Raw genomic sequence first — 25,765 nt, 5'->3', positions numbered from 1 at the left:
TTGGTTCTGTTAAATTATATTAGAATAACACAGATTTTTATGGTATAATACACTATTCTACACATGGAGCAAAAATAACATGGAAAAGAAACATTTTCACTGTCTTCCAGCATTGCAGATTTAATAGTAATTGTACAAAGTTCTTCCAACGTCAAAGAGCCCCGCCTCCTGTTCCGAGCGCGTCGCTACACATCTAGTCTAAGGTGCTGAAAATGGTTTCCAGTAACTACTAAATGGAAGAAATGTATCGCCAATCCTCACATTCAATGGCTGTTCCATCACAGTGAATATCTTGCAATCTGCATTAAAAACCATGTTACAGTTTTTGTCAGTCCCGTTTTAAAATGGTTAAAAGTTGAAAATCAACATTTAATGAAAGAACAATTATTTTTGGGCTAGATTAGGAGATTTGGGAGCTTCTATTCTAATGTTTGCCCTGAAAAAAGAGCCTATTTTTTCTGTAAATAGGCTCAATCATTCGCCCTGTTTTAATGTCCCCCTACATTTTGACCGGAGATGAGCTACTCATATCTGTGTCACACAATAAGGCAACAGGATACCGCTGATGTGCATAAAAAGCTCCTATAGTGACATAAATATTTTTAAACTATCTTCATATTAAACTATTTGTTTTAACAACACTGCTTAATAAAAAAAAAAAAAAAAAAATCACAGCTCTGGAGTCACCTGCACTGTCAGCGCTCGCCGGCTGCACACTTGTAGTGATTAAATGTCCCTGATAAAAGGTCTTAATAAATAACTGTCTCCGAAAGGCACTCTGAACCGTGCAGCTCATCACATCATGCAGCCAGTCTGCACTGGTGGAAGCTGTTAGAATTAGTCTGAAATGAGTTGGTATAACAAAAAATTGTGAAAATGTGAATATTCTTTATCAAAAACCGGACTCGCACATTCCTCCTTCACTCAGCTTTGCTTGTTGAATCTTGTCTGTCCACTGATTGGATTCTTCAAACCGTGCTTGTGCCGTTAATCCTCTGCGTACGTTGGATTATCATCAGTGTCGAGGATCTCACAATTCAGATAACCCAATATCCTACTTTTTATCCAGTGCAATTGTTTCTAATTTGAGCACCTTCTCAAGCAAAGTGAAACACAAAAACTACCACAGTAGTATTCATCAGGATAGACCCCTCTGCACATAGACATCTATTCAATAGATGAAATATTTATCAGTTCAGTTTGTTATGAAATAGATGACATGGAGTCCTCTGGATTCAGTCAAACTCACTGAGATTAGTGCCCTGATGCTTGGATGCCCCCAGCTTCAAAATCACACTTGAGTTTGGTCTAATTTGTCTCATTTGCATCCCCAGCATTAATTAGTGAAGCATAGTCGTTTCATAGCAGGACTCCTGTGCAGCTTTTTTTTATCAACCATCATTCACACACTTTATATTGTTGCTATAGTGTAATCTAAGTCTGTGTAAACATAAGAGTTTTTCGCGCCTATATTGAGGGGTTTCCAGTTCAGCAGGGCTTTGAAAGGGCTCCCAGACTTCCCAGTATCCAACAGGCTCCTGGTTCTGTTCACACCTGCATCTCTGACGCTCCGGATAAGCCGACAGCGTTCGTCTCTTCTGTGGTCAGGCCATTCTTCAGCGTCCTCCTCACTGTGAAGTTAGGAAAACAGGTCAGGAATAAATGCCCTTTTCTAATAAACAACAGTTATAACTAGGGGTGGGATCATATTAAAAGTCCACCAGATGAGAGGATATACGATACTGGGCTCACGATTACGATACAATATTTTATTTTAAGTGAATGTTAAATATAAAATAAGATAATTTTTTCCTATTTAAAGTGCAGAAAGTGCTCCAAATAAAACCATATCATGCCACCATCTTGACATTTTTCAAACTAATATTTCTCTCTGTACATTAACTTTGCATTTTAAGTGAGAAAGTGACTAAGTAGACTATCAGCATGCACTTATACACATTTCATTCCCACATTACATAGATTTTCAGAGACCCGCCATTGTGCTACTGACAAAACTTCTGGTTAACTTCAAAATAAAAGCCCTATTTACCAAAAGCGTTGGAAGACAAGAAGAGATGGTTACGGGTAAGTTATGCTCCCTCCCCTCCCTAAAATATCACAATACTACTTGTATCTTGTGACATTTTTGTATTGCGACATCTTGTTGCACTGTATATTGTCCTGCACCCTAAGCTATAACTGATGCTCGTATAACTCACGTGATTTGCGGTTGACCCGGGACCGTCTCCTCTCCCGGGGTTGCGTCCTCTGGCTAGGCCCCTGAGTGGCTGACCTCACGATCCTCTCCATGATCTCATCGGCCGTGTCATCTGTGCAGTTCACCAAGTCGTCACTGGCAGAGCACCATGTGTTAATACGCCCTGAGAAACAATGACAGCGTATGGCACGACTCGGATCATGTAGTCAGATCAGTTTACAGCTACAGGAAAATGACACGTCAATGGGAATAAATGTATGAAAGGGTTTGATGGTAATGAAACACCACAGCAGTTTGAATCCTGAGCTACCGTACATCCTTAGCATACCAGGATGACATTGTGTAAAATGGTAGTTTTTTCTGTTGCACCCCCTTTTGGAGAATAAAACATTTTTTTTCGGCCCTCCCCCCCATCACAACAACATTTCTACAAAATGGGTAAATAATGGGTAACACTTTACTTGAAGTTTTACACTGTCGTTATTATGACATGACACCTGTCATTAGCATGAACAAGGTGTCATGAAGGCTGTCATTAAGTGCTCGTGTTCGTTACCTTAACCCTTTGTTACCCTACCTAACCCCACTAGATCCCTCCACCTCACCCAAGAAATGCCAACATAGCTCCAAAGGTGTCATAATGACAGCCTTCACGACACCTTATTCATGCTATTGACAGCGTAATGTCAGCCTTATTTATAAACGTTCAAGTAAAGTGTTAAAATGATGTAACCTTTATTGAAAGAAGTATATATTGAATATTGTGACTATTCTTCAAAACTCGTAAAAATGACAAAAAATGTGCAATCACCTATTTTACAACAGTATTAATAAAGTTATTTTAATGGGATCCGTCAGTATGGGAACCACTCTCAATACTTAGAAAACACTTTTGTACCAGTGGTGACATTTATTATCTGATTCATCACAGGCGTTGCTTCCTGGTGTTGCCCAACGGCACTTCTAGTGAATGAACTAAGGCTTGAACTTCCAACCTTTCTCGTCAAACAACACACTCCCTATCCTGCTCTACTGTGATGCTGACACTGATGGGTCGTGATGTAGCACTGACCTCTGGTGCTGCTGGCTCTGGTCCGTGTCCTAAGACCCGGCACGGTGGATGTTGGGCTGTCTCCGCCCTGCAGACCGCTCTTTAGCACAGCCTTCATGTTCTCATGTTCTGCTGCATCTTCAGCAGATAGCATACCCTGTGCTGGGTTCTCCTGTCCGTCTGACGGGGCGCCAGCAAATTTGCCACTCTGAGAAAAAAGATTGAATCAGCACTAGTTTGGATATCAGAAACCTGTACTGTGTGTTTTTTTCTACATAAAAGGTTAAATTCTCACAACAAAACAACCTGAAGCCGAAGATTAGATATTAGTCATTTTAGACACACAGTTGCCATAAAGCAGACGTGACGTTCAAAAGGTTTGTCCTCCTTTCTTTTCTACCAGGAACAAAAAAACGGGGCGATTCTTTCCTTTTGTCTGTCATCACCAACATGCTTCCTCATTCATGTAGAGCTACACGTGAAATCATACGACACACTAAAGACTCATCAACAGTCAGGTCATCGCCACACAGCAGTCCGCCACTCAACACAAATGCATTTTAGTCACAACACAAAGGTCACACTACCAACGCTACACAATGGTTTGCGTGAAAAGTTACCTCACTATCATTGTCATCCTCACTCTGAAAGAGTACAACGACAAGAAAATGCTCTAAGTTTCCAGATCAGAGATGTGATCGGTGATAAAAAAAAATACAAAAAAAAACAAAGACTTACTCATAGTTTAATACCAATATGTTTTTTTTTTTTTTTTTAAGTGTGCAGGTAAAGCCTATATATTTACATTTTCTGGCTCAAATTCAGGCTTTCTCTCTCTCTCTGTGTGTCAGTTCTGTGATGACCTCGCAGCCTGTTTCACCTGTGCTTGATCTTTTGAAGCAGGGTTTTTCAACCTTGGGGTCGGGACCCTTTGTGAGGTTGCCAGAAAGAAAAATAAATAAAAATAGATCTTGGACATTTTTGAATTATTATTCTTTTTTAAAAAAAAGACATTTTTGAAGACCGTCGTGAGACAGGTTAGTTTTACCCTACTGATAATGTGCTGTTGCAATAGTAATAGTAACTTTGTGAAATATAAATCTAGTTTAATTAAAATGCAGTAAAAAAATATGAGAAACTCATTCTAGAAAAAAAATAACCCACACGTGATTAACATGAAAGTCCTGTAATAGCATTTATCTACTTTTATTGTTTTTGTCCTCGGAGTTTCGAAACTTGTTCTTCTTCTTCTTGTTAAAGTCAAAAAAAGATTTTGACCAAATATCAAATTAATCCTTTTAATTCTCCTCTAAGAAGGAAAGCAGCCCTATAGCCACGATGTCTTTGTAGGCGTTGTTCTTGTTATTCCTCCTTCGGGGACACCCAAAGGTTTGAATTTTCACACAGTGATTGAATTAGTGTCTTTTGAAGAGAGAGGGGCCCCTGCCAGGGCTCTCTGCGGATTCTGCCCAGAGCAGCCTGCCTCTCTGGGATCCCAAAGATTTTAATCATGCAGAGAGGTGTTTTCTCTGGGCCTTTTTTTTTTTTTTAACCCTTTGCAGCTACAGAACGGGATCCACTGAAAACACTTCACTGCTTGTTGTTACAGTAACCCATTCATACCGACATAGAAAAAGCTGTGCTGATGTCACCGCTAAACCTGAGACACGTCTGTCAAAAAAGGACCACATGAGTTCTGTAACCAAATTAAAGACGTAACAAGAGTCTGGGGATTATCAATAATCTTTCAAAGAGCAGAGACAAATGATTGGGAAACGTAGACGCCGCTTACATCTGTTATCATTTTCCCCCTGGTCTTGTTCCTCTCTCGGTGGTTGGCCCTCTTCTGTTTCTGTTGCAACACGCGCTCTCTTGTCGTGCGATACTCAAGGGCAAACTCACTCAGGATCTTAGTGAAGCGATGTATGCTGACCTCACGTGCGCCATAGATGGGATGGCCCAGGAACAGCAGGAATGCATGAAACCTGTGCATATGTAGAGAGGCAGAACAGATTAATAACAGGTATAATAATGCTGAGCAGTAAAAGGCAGGTTTAAGTGTGACTCAGTGTCTGTGAGTCACAGACCACAACATTACACCACACCAAAATTATTGTTAAATACTGATGCATCAATCATTTTGACATATTTTATGGCAGGAGTGTCAAACCACTTTTCGGAGGCCAAATACGAAGCAATTTGATCTGAAGACGGCTGCAGATTTTAAAAGGGGGAAAAAAGAACAATTTTAACATTATTGTTCATTAGTTTTTAATATCAGACTCTGTAGGATCTTCACTTTAAAAATCCTCAGGTTCACTATGTTTAGATTTTAACTTTCGTTGGATTTGGATAATACATATTTGGAAACCTTATAGTATTTAGCGATCAGAAAACCAATGTTTCCACTTGCCTCAAGTCATAAATAGCAACAAAATGGCTGCCGTGAAACACATTTTCATCAATATCTAAGCTTCTAAATAACCTGGAGCTTTTATTTTGACAGCTAATCTATCATTTTCAGAGCGCATTAATTAATGCTGCTAGCGTGTGCTAGACATAATGAAAGAGAGGGTCAATTTGCATGATGGGAACTATGGATCTTGAGGTTCAACAAAGACTGCAAAACTGTACAAAAAATATTGCTGTCAAGAGATTAACAAAATTATGCGATTAATTAATCATGCTCTGTAATTAATTAATCGAAATAATTTCTTTTTATTCGCCCCTAAAAATAGCTGAGAAACGCCCTCAACTTGAGGTATTTTCATTTAGATTACATTATTGTGGCAGATCAAAATATTGCTATATAACAAAGTGGCTTTATAAAGTCATTTATTGTTTGTTTTTAACAGACTTGAACAGATGCAGGCGTTGCAATTCACATAATATATTAGGAATATAATAGAAAATACAATTAAAATAAAACGTCATATGTAGTGCTATAAGTTAGCACATCATAAACAGTAAGAACACTTTTCTGACACCGAACTTCAGATAATATTTCTCCAGTGAGTTTGTTCATCTGTCAGTCACGGCGTGCTTGCAGCACGTAGCAGTTAGCATTGTTCGAGTGTCCGTGCTAGCTGTCCGTGCTAGCTGCTACATGTTTAGCATTCAGGTGTTAGCAGAGGCTGCAAAGCTCCGGTGATAAGGCAAACTTTCTTGCACAATTTGCACACAACTAGGCTTTAGTTTTCCATTTGGTGTTTTTAAAAGTCAAATCGAATGCAAACAAAGCTGAGCAGCTCGGCAGTCTCCCATCTTGTATTGTAGACTGTGCATCAGTATTATGGGTATACTGGGAACTCTTGAAGTTGCGCAATGTTGGGAGTGTAAAAAAAAAAAAAGATAAACAGCTTTATTTTTTCCTGTAATTAATTATTGGCAACTAACACGTTAAAATGACAGCCCTAACAAAAAACACACAGAAAGGGCAATTCACAAAGCCCATATTCAACGTGTCAGAACCCATCGCGCACATGCATTAGCTATTGACCTCCACACTGCCAAGAAACGTGGACAGAAAAGAGGAAGCACTAAAATAGACGAATCAGGTTCATCAACATTTGGTTCTTCGACAACATTTATCAGGTCCTATACAAGTCCACAGATAAAGAAAGATGTTTGTTCTGTTATAAAGATAATGATGAGCATCTCTATCAGGTGAGGACAGTCACCGCTGGAAAATCTCTTAAAGAAGCTTGTAGCTGGCGCTGTTTAATAAGTTACCACAAGAGCTCAGACTATGCTACTTTAAGTTTAATTTGTTAAGTATTAAAATGAAAAAATAATGTCCACAGCATTAAGTAACACAGCCTTTAAGTTGTAAAAGTTTATTTAATATTTTATTTAACATGTAAAAGGAGTAATTTACCTGTTGATGGTCACATGACATGACCTTTGAACCGGATATGAAAGTGTGTAAATACCCGCGAAAGGGAACCAGATGTAAGAGTGTGAAAATACCTGCAGAGGAGAGTCAGGACGGAAGGTTTGGTGATGAAAATGAGATTTTTCTCCCTTAAAGAGACTATTCTACAACTGGTCAACTAGGCGCACACGGTAATATGATTTTCACCTTGTTTGTGTATTGTTGTATGTTTGAAATATGTAATTTGTGATCAAAATACTATATATTAATGGGAGAGTTGACAACATGTCCTATGTGTTGTCCCACTTATAGTTTTCACGGTGTTCCACAACTATTTTCTACTGCTGTGAAGAAATAAATGCCTGTGGACATCAGTACGAGGCGTGAAGTCCTTTTTTGAGCCGACCAGGAGTAGCTACAAAGCTGCTGTTGCAAAGAGTAGAGGATCTTATACATTTAGTTTCATGGGTGATCTAAACATCAGGGGGTGTAAATTGTCCTGTGTTACTTTTCTGGTATAATAGTCTCAACTTTCATTTCATTTTGCCTGCAGTTAATGGTTTTAAAAAGGTTAAGGGACACTAACTTCATAGAATGTTCATGTCTTGTAAAACTTTCAATAAAACAATATGTGTATTGTGTGTAACAATTTTGTGGTTTGATCTAGCTTATTTATTTTTGATATCATTGGATTCCTTGGCATTGAAAATGATAGTTTAGCTGTCAAAAATACAAGGTTATTTAGAAGCCGAGATATTGACAAAAACCCTTTTTATGGCGGCCATTGTGGAAAATCCAAGATGGCGACCAAATAGCTATGGAAACATTGTTTTTGTGTGTGCTAATACAATAGATTTTCCAAAAATTAGAAAATTACATGAAGTACCTCACTAATTATTGGTTTGAAGCAATGACACCCAATGTGAGGTCTACTGTCCCCTAGTGGTTCTGAAACACACTGCAAGTGTCTTTGCAAAATGCACATAAACAATCTGGATTATGATAAATTGGCAACGTTAACAAGATAAAAACTCCTCTGTATTCAACAAGTGAATTTTTCGTCCAAAAAACTTGCCTGTTTATAATTCTTCGATGAACAATCTTGAGAATAATGATTCTTTCTGCGCAGTCTTTGAGGAAATCAGACATTTTTTGTTTCAGTGCTGGTTTCATCTCATGTTTCGCGATGACCTTGAGGTGATCCCATGATGCTTTGCACCTTCGCTCCATCTGGGCGAGATTGTCTTGCAGCTGATCAAAGTCCACCTGAAATTGACATTTCAGACAGAAAACTCAGCACGAGCTGCCCAAACAGTGAATAAAACCAAACGGTGCTGCTATCAGGATGTAAGACCACCTTGGTAAGGCGAGTGATGGCTCCAATCTCAGAATAGAGGTCGGTGCTGTCTGGAAATTTCTCCACCACGATGGAGCAGACGTGGTGCAGCAGGGACTGCTTGTGAACCGTGTCCTTTACCTCCGCTACTTTTTCCAAATAGCTCAGCTCAAAGCCTTTGGCCTAGAGTCACAGGAGCACAGTCAGAACGTGGGACGGAAACAGCAGTTGAAAATCTACAGTCAACTCTACAATCAAAGTGCTGTGAGTTTCCTGCTGGCGCAGTAAAGACGAGGGCTTAATGGAAAACGCCCAGGAGATTTGTCGATTCGTTAAAGTGTGATTATCGGAAACCACAAACTACTCCAGGCTCCAACCATTACTGTGCGCTCCACAGCCAGGTTAAAGAATGCTGAGCTTATCACAAAAGACATAATCCTAACTTTCCCTTGTTCTTCAGCCAGTTTTAAATGGCTTACTGAAAAAAATCTCAATGTAGCCATTATTCACGGAAGCTATTTGTTTTTCATGTTGATGACTTGTGTTTCCTTTTCGTGCGTTTGGCTTGAGCGTCCCAGAAGTTTACTGAAATGTACACGTACATGCACAGATGTGTCGACAGAAGGTACACGTTGAGCCGCACAGTGTAGGAAAATCTCTCGTGACAAAGTCAGACGAACAAAACCCAAACTCAGAGGCACAGATGCAACTTCACACACAGCAGCTAAACAAACACAAAGTTTCCGAGATTGCACAACCTCCTTTTTTTTTTTTTAACTACCGTACATACAGTAAATGGTCCAGGCTTAACAGCAGCAGCAGTGTTTTCACTGTCTCAGGACGGCACCGGCTGCACATTCTTTAACACACGAGGCCACTCTTACTGTTTCTAAATTGACATGTTGTCCCAAGTAAAACTAATAGAGACAGTGTGTAAAACTCTTTTCTTTTAAACCTTTTTCTGCTGCATGTTATCATATGTACTTACACTGGAGCCATTCAGAAAGTTGCCGATGCCGAGCAGCGTGGTTAAGATGTATCTGAGTGTCTTGTTTTTCTCTAACTGATCCATTCCTTCCTTCAGATCCTGCAGAGGCTCCGCTACCTCCTAAAGAAGAAAAAATATATCATCCTTTATTTGCGGGTCGTCCACTGAACTCAGATTGCGTTTTATTTTGTTAAAAATGCCAAAAGCCAAGTGCTTCTAAGGAAAATCTCACTTTTTGTATCTAAAAAATCATATCTGTCCCATTGGATTTATGCAACTCTGTCATTTAGAAAGGCTTAATAGATTCATGATACATTTTGGAAAATGACTTTTAGACATGTATTTATTGTTCCCACCTCTAGATTCTTAACTCTTTAGGCCAAAAGGCTGGAAAAAAGATCATTCATGGATCAAAAAAGATCCACATTACTGTAATAATACAAAATAATTGTTGTATAAAGAATTTTCTTGGTTCTTCTTGGGTTTTAGTTTGCGCTCTTTTTCTTTAAACCCTAGGTCCCCAAAGTAGGGTACGGGTACGCGAATTGTCATAGGGGGGCACGTGAATGAAAATTAAAAACACTGACAACATTGGAAACTAGAATTTAAATAGAGCAGTTAATGTTAATGCTAGGTTAATGCTAATGCTATCGCTAGGCAAATGTTAATGCTAGGCAAATGTTAATGCTAGGTCAATGGTAATGCTAATGCTAGGCTAATGCTAGCTTATTGTTATTGCTAGGCTAATGCTAGGTCAATGGTAATGCTAGGCTAATGTTAATGCTAGGATAATTCTTATGCTAAGTTCATGCTAATGCTAGGCTAATTCTATTGCTAGGGTAATGATAATGCTATGTTAAAGCTAATACTAGGTCAATATTAATGCTAGGCCAATGCTAATGCTAGGCTAATGTTAATGCTGATGTGAGATTAATGCGATTGTTTGGTTATTGTGAGTCATTTAGAGTAAGACATTATACAGGGTTCCCACACTTCGTTTTACAATGATTTTTCAAAACTTTTCCAAAATATTTTCCGAAATTTCCATTAGTTCCTTAGTTCTGAAGCGCCAAGATCGTTTTTTTGCTTATGCATTTCCTGATTTTTAGCGTACGCCAGCTGAAGTCATCTTACCTACGCACAGTTTTATAAATGAGGCGGAGAGTGAATTTGTGATATCTTGTGTTTCCCGCTCAATTATGTGTTAAACATCAAAATAAAATAAGCTATATTTCCAAAACTTTTCCAAAACAGTTAAAACTTTTTAAAACTGGAAATCATTTTTTTTAACTCCATAACTTTTCCAGGAATTCCATGACCGTGGGGAGTCAGGACCCTGTTGTGTGGTTGCACCAGATAAAGTCGAGCAAAATCTGTGACTATAGCCAATAAACATATTTTTTAAAATAATACTAATATTAGGGTGTTCAAAAATTACAACCACTGTTTATACCAGAAACATCTTTTATACGTGTTTTTTCTATTTTTGCACAGAAGTTGTTACACTTTCCGAAAGCAAATTGTATGAATAATGTGGTAAATAATCCCCAAATTCAACACACAGTTAAATTTAAGATGAATCACATATGTTGCACTTTATTCTCATCTAACTTTAATAGAGCTTCACATTCATCATCTACGTTGATGGTACAGAACAAACATGTGACTGCTTATGTAATATAGTCATGTTAATTTAAAGAGAAATGTGTGGGACCTTCTCAATGAGCTCGTAGTCCATCTTAAAGGCCCAGAGCTGCAGGCGAGCAGACAGCTCAGTGATGGAGGACAGAGTGAGGAGGAACTGCTCAGCGCTGCCCAGAGGAATGTCTGGATTGACCAGCTGAGCCTCCTGAATCCTCTGCTTCTCCTCCTCCGTGGGGATCATGGTGAGAATTTTCTAAGAAGTGAAAAAATAGGATTTTTCAGAATATTTGTCAAACAAATGAAGTGGTCAAGTGTCTACGACATGTTTTACCTGAGACATGCGACAGAGTAAATCCCAGAGAGGAGGGTGGGCACTCGGCACAATTTATTTTTAACGGTTTTCCAATCTTTCCATAAAACTTTTGTGACATCTGAACTTTCGACCTTACTTTTGTTGTCTGGAAAGGTGGGAGGATAACTAACGGCTCTCTGCCAAAAGTCAGCTAAAGGAAAGGTTCTAAAGTATAGCTTACATAACTCAAATATCTCATAGCAGTTAAAATTATCCCAGTTTAAATCGTACAATTGCTCAACATCATAAGTGTTTAATTATATAAATTCAACCAAACAGAAAAAAGTCAGATTATAAAAAGGTATGTCAACTCAATTCCTGCTTCGTCTCAAACATGAGGCCCGTGGGCCAAATTCAGCCTGTCATAGCATCAAATTGAGCCTGCTGCACTAAGTAGACAATTACAATAAAAATATTGATTATTAAGCTGTACACCATAGATTGAGCAACTGAATGCTTTGCTGCTGAGCAGATTTTTTTTTCAGGTCTATACAATCAATAATAATTAGGGATGAAACGATTCACGCAACTCCCGATACGATTCGATTCACGATACTGGGTTCACGATACGATTCTCTCACGATTTATTTTACAAAATGGGACTGTAGACAAATTTTTTTTTTGGGAAAAAAATAGAAAATACTGTACTATTTTCCTTTTATTTTTCATTGTCAAAATAATTCCTTGATAAACTATTCAAAACAATGCAATTTAACTAAAAATACATCTTGAATGAAATAAATAAAGGAATAATACAAATGAAAATGAAGCCTATTAATTTAAATTCTGGTTCTATAATAAACAATGCAAAACTGCATAATAGTTCTTTTTCTTTTAAAAGTGCAACTGAAAATGTATTTTGTGCCTTAACAATTGGACTTTAAAAAAACCCCCCAAAAAACCGTGATTGCACTGATTTACGTCATATTTGTTTGGACCAGCAGAGGGCGCTGGTAACACAGTGGTCGGTTGGCATGCAGATATCTTGCAGTGAAGAAGAGAAGCTATGCTAGCAGACAGAGCTAATAGAAAAACGTGATTTTTACAGATATTCAAGTAATATTACAGATATTATTTCGGTGCTAAAGGGGTAAGGAATCATTTATTAACATATTTAAGAGTAGAAGGCAGCCAGAAAGAAAGTATTAGCAGACTCCGCCCGCCGCCTACACTCTGCTGGTTAAAAAAAGTACTGCGATTCAATTTTCAGAAAATCGATATCAACCGTGATACCTATGAATCGATTTTTAACTGCCTTACGATTAATTGTTACATCCCTAATAATAATACATATCGTACTTCTCATTCAGCCATCTGCAATTGTACAATTGTGGCCTATGGTAAAGTTTTACTTAATTATACACTTATTTAATGTTTATTCTTTTTACATCTTTGTTAAAAGTTTTATTATTTTATTTGTGACTTTTAATAAAAATTCTGATTCTGAATCCCAGATTTAGTAAGCAGTACAAAAGCGTGCAAGGACCCATCAAACATCCATACATCCAGTAAAATAACATTGTTGTTTTCATAAAAAATAAGAAAAATAACTTAATAAACAAACATGTTGAGCTGAACCTCAATGACTTATAAAGCCCCCTACAGAGGGAATATGAAAGAAAAATACACAAAAATACACTTTAGACAAATGATACTGGCGTGACATGCCTCATCCATTTTTCCCATCTTTTCAAAAATGTTCCTTGTTGCATTCTCAAAGCAAAAGTAATTCTTTCCATCTTAAACATATCATAGAATATGTCAAACCATTCCTCTACTGTAGGTTTTCCTGGTTTGAACCACCTCTTAGAAATAGCTTTTCTGCTAGCAGCACTTAGGATCCGAAATAAGTATCTGCCATTAGAAGAAACCTTTTCTGATATTATATATAAGTATATGTCTGTCTGAAAAACACTTTGTAAAATTTGATGTACCTCCTGCCAAAATGGGATCAATGATGCACAGGACCAGAACATGTGAAAGCGGTTTGAGTCGAGGCACCCTCACTGTCGCCAGCATGCCGAGGAATTCCCGTAGTGCCTCTTTTGTGCTGGAGTAATGAAAAACCTCATAAGATTTTTCCAGCAAAACTCTCGCCATACAGTTGAGCTTGAGGTTTTCCATTTTTGAATTGCATTGATGTGATTATGTCCACTGTTTTTAAGTGTTAAACATAATCCCACTACTTTTCGAGCAGCGGTGAATTTTCTGTTTACCATCAATGTTCTTTAGATTATTGTCTAATGTTGTACATACTGTGCACTTTTTCACTGTGTGCTTGAAATAAAACTAAACTAAACTGAACTAAATTGTTACATTTAGTTTTGTTTAAATTGTTTGTCTTATAGTGTATGTACTGTTTTCACCTTGGATTAAATCTACACATTTGAAACTATATATATTGTTTATTTTGCATTTCCCCCCCTTTTTTTCTTTTTACAGAAATGCTTGGATTGTCCTATGATAAGTTTGCACGTAGACAATATTTACATTTACACAAAATGTGGATCAAACTCACCTCAATGCCTTCCTTGTTAAGCGCGTACTCGTCAAAGTTGAGAATGGCCGTCTTGATTGTGCGTGGAGGAGGTAAGACAGTCAGGCCGATGTTTATCGCATTGCTGCGTTTAGAGTCCAAAACTATGATTTCTTGTCGTTTACCATCAACAGCTGCTTTCTATGACGTACAGAAAAGAAATGACACAGCGTTAGGTAGGGCTGGGTGATATGAACCAAAACTCATATCTTGATATTTTTTGTCCAAATGGCGATATATACAATATAAATCACGTTATATTTAATTAAAATAAAGTCAGACCAGAAAAACAATTATCGGTGAAATTTGCTGATGCAAAATGCCACACAGACACATTTATTAACAAAAAGCTGGACAACACATGCCACTTTTGGCCTTTTTTCCTTTTGTTGTGTGGTTTATGGGAAAGTTGAGGGTTAGAATCCACTCATCAGTCCATCTAACTGTTTTTTTCATGCTGTTCTGAGAAGTAGCGAAAGCAGCGACTTTATACAAAATGAGCAATAAAAAATATATTTATCAATACAGGCGATATTTTAATATTCTATATCGCCAAAATAGAAAACTCCATATATCTTGAATCTCGATATATTGCCCAGCTACTAGTACTGTAGGTGAATACTCATTCTAGGGTTAGTTTATTGATGCTAAGCGTTAGCACTGCTGCAAATTTGACAAATCTGAACAGAAAAAAACTCAGCAATATCCACATGTAGTAAGCTATATCTGTAGCCATAGCAATGCATAAAGGCAGTCCAACATAAACACACACTGACTTTCTTTTATTAAAGGAAGTGGATAAATTGGATTTTGAGGAATTCAAAATGGTAAAACATGTTCTTGTTTGACCTCATGTATCTCCTGATGTTTGTGGGTTCAAGCTCAGTTTTAGCCTTTCCCTGGACAGAATGATGTTGTTCAGTGTCAGCATCACGTTACCTTGGTAACAGCCACCTCCTTGGACTTGGACTCAAACAGCTGTTCCAGCTTGGACGTGTCCAGTTTAATAGGCTCCAGTTTGGACCACAGAGACTCCTTGCAGAATTTATGGCTCTTACACTGCCAGTCGACAGGACGCACCTCATTCCAGAACAGACGGATGGTCTTCTTCTTCTTCTGAAAAAGAGGCGCCTCCCCTCGACTCATCTGAGGGGAGGATGGCGGGATGGCAGCCATAAAGGGTGGAGGAGGTGGCATCATTTTACCAAAAATGGGGGGAGGAGGGGGACATCCAAACAGAGGAGGGGGTGGTGGCAGGGCTGGGCAGAACAGTGGAGGAGGAACAGGTGGTATATGATCGGGAGGCTCCGTCACAGTGTCCATATCTAAAATATCCATGTCATCCTCATCCCCCAGGTCTGTGAAGTCCATCTCTTTGATGCGCAGCTCTCTGGGTGCAGCCATCAGCTGGTCCCAGATGTGGTCCGACTCCTTTTTCTGAGCTAAGGAAACAGTGGATGCTTTATCTTTATCAGTCTGCTGCACCTCTTTGGACGTCTCCAACTCTGGTGGAGATGTGAGACCTTTGACCAAGTCTCCAAACTTCTCTGCTACTGCTCGGACGTTGCCCTGATTGTCCAGCTGTCCCACCTCCACTTTCTTCACAGTTTCTTCTCTGGCCTGTCGGTGAGCCTCTAGCGTGGAGATCCTACTGGCTAAACTGGCCACAGAGTCATTCACCTCAGCTTCCTTCTCACATTTGCACTTTTCCTTCTCTGAATCCTCTGCGTTCCCCTTATCCTCGCTGGTGGTCTTCTGAGCGTAGAGCATGTCCAGCATAAAGCGCTTGCTGTTGAGGAGCTTGTTGCACTGGCTGTTCACATCGGCCTCCTGTAGAGTCCACTGACCTGTGGAAAGATTGTGGTTCAACACTTAAACAAAAAACTCCAAAACTTGTTTGTGGATCTTGTACATTTTAAAACTGCACCAATAACGTATAAAGTCTGTTCACAGACAGACAGGAGGGTTATAACTTTATGCTGCGTTCACACCAAACGTGTTTCAGGCGTCAAAATCGTGCCTCACGCCCCTTGTTGGACGCTTGTGCTCATTGAATCAGTTCGCTTGTCACAGAGCGTCAAAGAAGTCCAAACAAGTTGATGAGAGCGCGTTAAGGGGAGGGGCTCATACAATGGATGATATTGTGGCGATCAGTTACGTTCAAAATTCGCCCAGTGACTGTGCAGTGGTGGGGAACATTATTGTATTGAGAAGGCGGTGTTTCAGGTTGCATGTATTTTGGTGTGACTCAGTGTGTGCACTGTGATGTTAGAGGGCTATAGAGAAGTGTGGGTGAATGGAGAATAAAGTTAGAAGTTCCTTGCTGAACACGCCGCCTCCGACTCCCGTTCATCAGCTCTACATTATCCAGAGAGTGGCTTGGCTTTATTTGCACCTCTGCGCCATTTCTGGATTCACCAGAGCTGCGCTTGGACGAGAGTCGCTTTCAGCGCTACTTCAGTCTCTCCCGTGCCCAGTTTGATGACCTGCTGACCCACATCGGCACTCGCATCTCCTACCAGGACACCAACAACAGGCGCTCTATTCCAGCAGAAGAGCGTGTCCATCTGTCTTTGGTTAGTGTTTTTTCTTCTTCTAATTTTTCTGAATTTGTCATGGTTGGGGAACGCTCTTGATTTGTCGACGCACCACGATATGCCCCAAAACTTCAACATCCCAACTCTAGTGTCAAGTTGGAGGTGCCGGACTCACGTCGAAAGCTAGAAATCTCAAAACGCGGGACGCACAGTGGGACCTCTCGACACTCCCATATATTGTCTACGTAAACCTGACGCTTTCGCCGCGTTTGATGTGAACGCGCCATAAAAGGGAAACTAAACATGAAACAAAAGTATCCTCGGACTCATTTGACAAGTATGTGTATTTCTATTTGTGCAATATAATGCAGTTTTACAAAAAATTACAAAAGATGTATCCTAGAAAAGTAGAGAAATGAAGGAGAATGTGAATCTCACAGATGTTGATGTTACTTTGTTGGTTTTTGTTCTGTTTTTCTTTATAGCTCGATTGCAGTATTTAGTTGTATTCATTGGATTGTGCAGTTGTTAATGGTGAAGGACGGGGGTAGGACTTGACAAGCATTGGCTTCTTCCTATCACTTGTCGAACAAATCAAATGTATTATATTGAAATTTACTTTTTTATTTATTTGATATAGATTTCTGTTGAGATTTGTTTATTCATTTTCATCCATTATTTTTATTCGTTTTGTTCGAAACAAATAAATTAAATAAAACAAGTAAATAAATGTCATGAAGAAAAAAAACAAGGATGTACTGGACCTGCTTCATTGTCCCTGGAGAGCTTCTCCTCCCGCTCCTCTCTCTCCAGTGTGCTGCTGGTGGAGGAGATGCTGGATGCAGAGCAGTTGTCTTTTTCATTGACTTCCTCATTCTGTCTCTCCTTCTCACTTAGCAGGACGCTGCCTTCCACATACTGTTCTGTTGGTTGCTCCCTCTCTGACCTGTCCTCTACGTCATCCTCCATCTGTAACTGTACGTCTACTTCTGTATCTGTCTCTCCTAACTCTGCTACATCCTCTACCTCCACCTCCTCAGCTGCTGCTGCTGCTTCACAACATGACTCGTCCTTTTCAAACTTCTCTGTCTCTTCTGTCTTTTCGTTCTCCCCGTCCGCCTGCTCCACCACTACTTCCTCTGCTTTTTCTGATTGAATCTCAGCAATGTTCTCTGGCTCTGATTTTGTCATCATCTGCTGTTTTTCCTGGTCGGGGGGAGGTGAAAGGGAGGATAAATCTGCTTCAGAACTCTTTGTTCTGGACTCAAGGTGGACTTTTGACTCTGGAATGAGTTCTGCTCCTAAAAACAAATGAAATCAAAAATGATAAAAGACCCAATAACCAACATTATAAGTCAGTAAAATGAACATCCCCATAAAGACCAACTCTTTTTGAGTTCTATAAGATCCCTATCAGGACCTCATTATGGTATTTCCACTGCATATTTGCAGAGGTGAAAGTAACAGATTACAAGTACTCACGTCACTATAATTAAATGGGTACACATTTGAGTATATTTCTAAGTCACTAATGTACTGTAACTTGTCCATAAGTATGTTTTAAAAGAAAGTAATTTGTTAAATTTCTAAACCCAAACTTCAATGAGAAAATGACTATTTTTTGTTTTAAAATAATCAACGAACATTGTGAAACTACAAAAAGAATTAAATAACCAGACAACAATCAAATGCATCAGATCATAGCCGACCAATCAGAATCAACAAAATGCACAGCGCCAAAAACAGCATGGAATGTTGGTTATTTTCTCAGTTTTCGAGTTAATAAATTGATCTATATTTAGAGCATGAAAAAATATTTATTTTGAATTGAATCTATGCGTTATTTGATTTAAAAAAACAATTGTACATTTTGACAAACCTTTTATTTTATACAGATGATGATGATGATGATATTGATTTGTTCTTGGCTGTCTTAAAACATATACAATAGAATAAACATTCACTTTAACAACCAGAAATGAAATGGGTTGAAGCATTAACTGCTTATCGGAGCAGGATTAATAAAAAACACAATAAAACAAACGTATACAGTATACAGCGCTATTTATCAGCTTATCAAAGTGTTTCAATAGGTTCAAAATATTTGGTTTTTTAAATAATTTTTAAACATAGACAGACTCATTCCAAACTTTACCAGTGTAAACAGAAATACATCCTCTTTTAACATTTGTTCTAAATGTACTTTGTTCAAAAATGTAAACCCATCTTAAATTGTACTTTCCTTTTTGTTGTTTAAAAAGCAATATAATGCCCAAAGGATGGCTTTTATTTCTTACTTGACGCTTTTAACTTTACTAAATCCATAAGTTTTATTGTTCTCAATTTTTTAAACAGTTCGATAGTAGATTCCCTTGTGGAAATTGAATTAAGTTCAAAGATTGAATCTCTTCCTTTTTAAGTTTATACATGAGATGTTTACTGTATGCAATGGAAGCGTGGCAAGATTTATTACTAAAAATAAACGTGGGGGTTGAAAGTAACCAGTAACTTTTACTTTGAATTTAACTGAGCTACTTTTTACTTGTACTTGAGTATTTTATGTATGATTTACTTGCACTTTAGTACAATTTCAACTAAGTAACAGTACTTCTACTCGAGTAGAATACATCATTACTCTTTAAATCTCTGCGTATTTGTACACGTGACTTTTGATAATCGACTAAATGTGTGTCCTTACCCGATGACGCGTCTCTGTCTTCCTGTGAAACAATGGATGAAGGTGTGCAGCAGCGAGATGCTGAGCGGTTGACGGGGTTAGAACTCAAACACAGCGTGATCTCTGTCCTCCCTCGTGTCGACGCCCTGGGTCGCTCTCGCTCAAACTCCTCCGCGGCTAATTGCTCTACAGCTTTGTACCTAGAAGAAGATATTTGTACATTTGAGATTTCTGCAAAAGCTAAATCAAAAAGTCTTACAATTTAAGACTCAATTCACATTCCGACGCCCACTTCAACAAGCGTTCATGAAACTCATAAAATGCCATGAACTCGCTGGCAGTTCTTCAAAAGATCAATCATTTTAAAACTCATACTCGGCCTTTCATGTTGTCACATTTCAGAGTAATTGTGTAAAATTGAGATATAATCCTATTAACTACAGAGCCAAAGAGGAAAAAATGACATGAGTTTTCCTAAAGTGGCTGCAGCTTGTAATAACTTTCCTTTAAAAATCACTTCTTGAAGTGCACACAGGTGGAAAAGGTGAGGACACGGAATTGAGCATGATACTACATTGCACACACACTTGAATGGAGGCTTGGGCAGATGGAGATCCCTGAACCACATGCATGCCAAAACACAATTACACACTTGTCCTGTTAACCTTTAGGACGTCTTAATGATGAGCAGGCCCAGTGGGGCCCAGACACCTATAATTCAGCCCCAGGCATTGTGCAGAGGAGCCCTTACATCTGCTGCTCATTTTAGAGAGGAATCTAAAAGCTTCTTCACAACTGCAGCGTTACAGCAAAGCCCTGAAGACAAAGCCAACCCACCTCTCCTCCCTGACTTGTCTCGCTTCTTCCCTTTTGTCCACAGATTCACGACTGCAACACAGAGAAAACACAGGCATTCATTTGTCATGGGAATAGAGTAGTATTTTGTTCTATTTCATTATATCTACAAACAATGTTTGTGCTGAAATCCTTAATAAAGGAGCTGGTCATATACTGCAATTAGAATATCATGAAAAAGTTGATTTATTTCAGTAATTCCACTCAAAAAGTGAAACTTTTATAATATATACATTCATTTCACACAGACTGACATATTTCAAGTGTTTATTTCCCTAATATTATTTTGATTAATGTACTGATTAGCTATGATGCTAAGTCAAAGGTGTACCATTGTTTAGTTTTGGTTCCTCTCATTAAAAGATTTTCAAATGAAATTAAATTTTTCTGAACTTTTCTTTAAAAAACAACAAAAACATTAAATAAAAAAAAAAAAATATTCTTCATGATATGAAATCAAGGGGTGCTTTAAAGACAGTTAAGGGGAGACCTACTTAAAACGGTTCCTCTCCTCTCTTTCAATTCTCTGCAGCCGTTCTTCTCTTTCCAAGCGTCTCTTCTCTCTCTCTGCAGCCAGAGACTCCTGATGCTGACGGTACGATGATGTTAGTAAGCCTCCTAATGCTGGTCTGTAAGAGGAAGGAAAAATAAGACATCATTAAGTGGGAAGTATTATTATTCATCTTTTTTTGAAACATTGGCTCTGTTCATAAGATGTTTGGACTCATGGTGTCATGGTGAAGCTGTGTAACAACCTGTCAGGTTTTGAGTCCAGTGACGAGGCGGCTAAATTCCTGATTCGATGAGTTGGTGATGCTGGGGACAATGGTTTACTTAAAGTAGATGCAGAGCTGGCACTAATTCTGTTTAAAGAAAACACAAATATCTGGACATTATTTTTTCCTGATCGAAGGTCACAAGAGATAAAGATGTGTGAGAATTATTCAACAGACAGCTTCAGTTTAGTCTGATATGAAATAGAGTTTAGAGCTTTTCCTTTAGACAAACCAGTCAGTGGGAAAATTATGCAGAACTTTATAACATCAGTAACTGTACTGTACTACAGATGAAATGCTTATTTCTCCATCTTCATCCCTAACTACACTAATGGACTCCAGGTCTTACCTTTCAGCCCAGCAGGGCTTTCTAGCTGCGTGATACGTGGGAGGAGGAGTTTCTGTCAGACTGAAGATGAAAGTGAGAGAAATTGACAGTCACAGATCAATCACTCCAAAAGAAGAAAATGTAGATGTTAGTAAAACAGGACAGCGAGAGCAGCAGGACCACAAGACAACAGACATCGACAGGCAAGGGTTTATAGACGATGTCTGAGTTAATGTTACCAGTTGGAAGTGTTAGTGAAAAAACACAAGAGATTATCATAAATCTGTATGAGGACTGGATGCTGGATTTGGGATACATCTCAAACTGGGAACCACTCATGCTTACGTGTTTCTTAATTCTTAAATAAAACTGAGGGACATTGTTTGATTGTTGCACCCTAATATTATTTTGATTAATGTACTGACTAGCTATGATGTTAGGTCAAAGGTGTACCATTGTTTAGTTTTTGCATAAGTTATCTTTTTATAAGTTGAGTTTACATTCTTTATGTTTCTTTTCATCTCAATTGCAGCTATAATATCTATAATCGATCTGAAACAGGGGTGACAGGACCTTTTACTGGTTTCTCGCTTGCCTGTGTTGCCTCTGCGCTATAACTCACCATGACTGGAGATAACTCTGAATATTGCTTTTCTTTTTGTAATGTTTTGTTCAGTGCTTTCTTATTGTTTCTGTTACTTTTACCCTTTTTTAAAAGCCTCCTGTGGACAGTTGTAAATTAGCACATGTGCTAACACACTCATACCAATACAACTTTGAGGAAGATTAATGGTGAATATGTTTGCATGAAATAATTGGTGTTTACAGACTGAAGTTTCCTGATTTATTCCTTTAAAGAAAGACAATGATGGGATGGAATTTTACTGCTATTTACTAGCCAAAGGTTACATATTAGTTTCTCCTTTTAACACTTGCTGCAGACCGGGGAGGACTCAGACATCTATTAATAAATAAAACAAGAGAAGCTGGAGTGTTTGCAGAGCCTTATCAGCTACATGAGACTCCGTCTGGTTACTGTTTAGGATAGAAAGCAGCGAGCAATAGGATGACTTTGTAGTGGACACTGAGATCAGGTGGCAGGAAGGATGAATAGAAAGCACTTAGCATGAACACACTGAAATCTGTGGAGAAGTTGTTTATAAGGCTAGAAAAATAAAAATGTTTAATTCCTTTCTTAGAGAATCTGTACATGTCTTTATTTTTATCTGTTGCTGCGAGTTTGTAATTACAATCTGAGCTGATTTTGAAGCTAATTTGGCTAAAATACCTGTGTGCTCCCTGACTAGAGGTCTCAGTGACAGGATGGCTTTCATCATCTGCATCCTCCTCCTCCTCCTCCTCCTCCTCCTCCTCCTCATTCTCTTCCTCCTCATCCTCCTCTTCCTCATCTCTGCAGCGGGACGAGGGGTTGAGGGTGAAAGGAGGATTGGGAGGATGGATACAGGCCAGTGAAGAAGAGAAGTTAGTCAGAGACAGCACGAAACCACTCAGCAGGAGAGGACGTACACAAACGCTGAGGACATGCAATACAGATGTTAGCGCAGGACAAACACCAACAGATGGGAGAGACTGTGATTGAATTCCAGCAACATGAGTTTTAGGAGGTCTCGGAACATTAGAAATGAACGAGGAGGAGAAACTGCATCACCGAAATCCATCATCAGGACACACGAACGTTCACAGTAACTACTGAGCAGAAAATGTAAACGAGTGTGTGATGCAATGGGATTCACAAATATATGTGAATATATGTGATCTAAAATGTGGTTTTGAATTCCTTATGCTTGTCTGAAATTCATTAACGCGATGTCAAACGGTGAACTTCAAAGGCGGCCACACACTAAACTTTGGAGAACAACCAAGAGCTTTGCTTGATATGCCTTCATTAATATCAGAGTCACATTAGTTCTGAGATTAATACTTAGCAATTGTAAGACAACAAAAACACAGGCATTAAATAAAAAGTGGCAACAAAACAAAGCAATCAGTTCAACCGTGTGAATGAGAGCGACGACGCTAAAATGTTTGTTTGTCTTGTGTTGTTGTGGTTTTTTCTGAGATGCAACATGAGGCGCATCAAAGTTTAATCCACTCACCCCAAAGGAAGCCTGACTTATTATTGAGGCAAATAGTCACTATTTGCAGGAGCTTCCTATTAACATCAAAAGCTAAAAGTCTTTAGCAATGGAAACAGTTAATCAGGGTTGGGGCCAATTCAAATTGTAATCACGTAATTGATAATTAATCACAATTGTGTGTGCGTGATTATAATTGAAATTGTAGTTGAAAAAAAATGTTACTCGTGTAATCATAATTGAGTTCAGATAATGGACTTTTTATTTGTAATTGGCATGGAGCTTCTATAAAAACTGTCAGTTACAATGTAATGGCTTAACATATGTAGTTATTCATTAAAATATGTTTCATGTGAACTTTTTAGACGACCCGTCTATTCTCTTTAGAAACTTTTTTACAAAATGTAAAAGAAATAAATATAGGGGTATACCGACAGAAAAAAGGCTCAGACGCCCACACCAAAAACATTGTAATCAATATTATCATGGATAAGGAAGTCTAACAAGGTAGCCAATAGATGAGACACACATTACATGATAGATTATGTTTTTTAGTGTATTTTACAGCTGATTTAAAACATATGCTGACCCGTTATAAGAGATGGTAAAAGAAAGCTGGCACAAGAGGAAAGATAAGTTTTTTTTTAATGAAAAGCTCATTCATTGTGATTAATGGTAGATTAACTTTAATAATTGAGAATGTAATTGTAACTGACCTTTAGGGAAAAAAATAACAAAATTTTTATTTTTTTTTGTAATTGGAAAAAAATGCTGGTTACCGTAATCGTAATTGAGTTGTAATTGGACATGGATAATTGAAGACATAATTGTAATTGATCCCAACTCTGCATTTAATGTCATGAGAACAAATACACTCTTGCAATTGGATTGATTCCCGTGAAACAGAAGTAGAAATAATTAGTCACACCTGCTGATATTGTTCAGGTTTTAACCTTTGCATTTTGCATTAGCTGAAGCTGAGTGTGACTTTATGCCTTTAAATCTCCACTGGCCTCACCTTTCAGTGATGTCTTCAACACGTTGGCAGAGGAACGGCTGCGTGCCGCTCAGTCGGGTGTGGGGGCTGCTGGGTGACGCAGGCGCTGACGAGTGGCCCCTGCTGCTCTGTAGCGAATGTCTTCGACTGCGTCGTCTTTCCAAGCCTCGTCTCTCATTGGTGCCATCAACGCTGGCCCGTCTGCGCTCTTTTCTGCCACTTGGAGGCAGCTTGGTTTCATCGTCTCCATCCTCATGACGGAGAGTCATCTGAGTCGGAGAATTCACAAAGTGGAAGAAGTTAAAACGAGGCTGCAACACCCTCACTAAGCCACTACTGTGTCAACGCCTCATAGATTGGGCTCTCGGACCTCATAGATGTTGAACTGTTCCGTGAGGTCAAGGTCGGTGCCTTTTCTGCTCAGGTGTCTGTGAGTGGTGGCCTCGATGCCTTGCTCCTCCAGACAGTCCACCATGTCGTAGTACGAGTCCTGATCTGGAAGTCCTGCCAGGGTCTGACATGTTGAATTAAAAAGCAAACACATGGTTTGACAAGAAAATCAGAGCGCGCCAAATATCCTCTTTGCCAGGTATTGGCAGTTATCTGATCAGTGATCCTGTGATTCACACTTTAAATGTTTGGGAGAAATGTACTGTATATTCCCATTAATAACGATACAGTATGTCCAATTGTATGAGCACCTCTATTTTTTCCAAAACCTTGTGATAAAATGCGCAATATGGGTTCGATCTGGATGAAACTCGATGAATCATACACTGAGATATGATTTTTGTTTTAAATTGTGCCAACGTTGAAATATCAGAATCAGTATATAAGGTCTATCTCATCATGTAAAACTGCTACCAGACAAACCAACAGTGAAAATATAGCCTCCTTGGTGGAGGTAATAAGAGTTTGATCATGAACTACCTTTGGTACTTTTACTTTCTCTGCACAACATCTTATCCTCATTTTTGTGCGTGTGAACACAAGCTGCAGAGAACCATCCATTTCTCGATTATGGGCGACTGTTTTAAAGGTTAATGGAATGATCGACTTCATTATTATAGTTTCAGCTGTAAAACATTTAACAAAGGTAATCTCATTACACGTGATTGAATCTCTCAGGAGTCATTTTGCATACAATGCTTTCATCCTGATAAAGAACAAGAGGGTGATACGATCAAACACAGCTTCAAAAGGAGCAAAAAAAGGCAAAACAAAAACTACAAGAAAAAAAATGAAAGGAAAGAAAGACGTGAATAATCTGATCGTGTACTGACCTTATTGATGAGCGTCATGGCAAACACTAGCAGTTCTGTATCCACTCCGTCCTTCTCATCCAGGATCTCCATAACATTTGACCACAGTTTAGTACCTGAATTACCAAAGTGCATGCAACACATTGTGTTGAAGCTTGAAACAAATAAAGTCCAAATACATTTTAAGATGAACAATTCCTGGAAAAAAAACAAAAAACAAAAAAAAAACACTGATATT

General features: G+C 38.6%; 1 protein-coding gene across 5 annotated transcripts in view; it reads right to left on the bottom strand.

Annotated features, from left to right (window-relative positions):
- Positions 1–104: 104 nt before the first annotated feature.
- The window catches only part of fhod3b (formin homology 2 domain containing 3b), a 104,213-nt gene continuing 78,552 nt past the window's right edge, over positions 105–25,765 (bottom strand). For 2 of the 5 annotated variants that reach the window (XM_028470821.1, XM_028470825.1), the window contains 20 exons: positions 25,549–25,643; positions 24,636–24,779; positions 24,287–24,534; positions 21,194–21,253; positions 20,824–20,931; positions 20,563–20,697; positions 20,051–20,101; positions 19,235–19,413; positions 17,301–17,837; positions 14,939–15,846; positions 13,982–14,140; positions 11,182–11,364; positions 9,468–9,587; positions 8,501–8,662; positions 8,219–8,409; positions 5,062–5,254; positions 3,890–3,913; positions 3,291–3,477; positions 2,220–2,381; positions 105–1,631 (listed from right to left, as the gene is read on the bottom strand). In XM_028470821.1, coding sequence (XP_028326622.1) covers positions 1,549–1,631; positions 2,220–2,381; positions 3,291–3,477; positions 3,890–3,913; positions 5,062–5,254; positions 8,219–8,409; positions 8,501–8,662; positions 9,468–9,587; positions 11,182–11,364; positions 13,982–14,140; positions 14,939–15,846; positions 17,301–17,837; positions 19,235–19,413; positions 20,051–20,101; positions 20,563–20,697; positions 20,824–20,931; positions 21,194–21,253; positions 24,287–24,534; positions 24,636–24,779; positions 25,549–25,643 — 3,929 coding nt within the window. In that variant the 3' untranslated portion in view covers positions 105–1,548. Of the gene's footprint in view, positions 1,632–2,219; positions 2,382–3,290; positions 3,478–3,889; positions 3,914–4,074; positions 4,199–5,061; positions 5,255–8,218; positions 8,410–8,500; positions 8,663–9,467; positions 9,588–11,181; positions 11,365–13,981; positions 14,141–14,938; positions 15,847–17,300; positions 17,838–19,234; positions 19,414–20,050; positions 20,102–20,562; positions 20,698–20,823; positions 20,932–21,193; positions 21,254–24,286; positions 24,535–24,635; positions 24,780–25,548; positions 25,644–25,765 lie in introns of those variants that run through there. The other 3 variants (XM_028470822.1, XM_028470823.1, XM_028470824.1) reach the window with 3 other exon arrangements.

The sequence above is a fragment of the Gouania willdenowi genome, chromosome 16, assembly GCF_900634775.1.
Source record: "Gouania willdenowi chromosome 16, fGouWil2.1, whole genome shotgun sequence".
Taxonomy (NCBI): domain Eukaryota; kingdom Metazoa; phylum Chordata; class Actinopteri; order Blenniiformes; family Gobiesocidae; genus Gouania; species Gouania willdenowi.
This window is presented reverse-complemented; position numbering and strand designations above follow the sequence as displayed.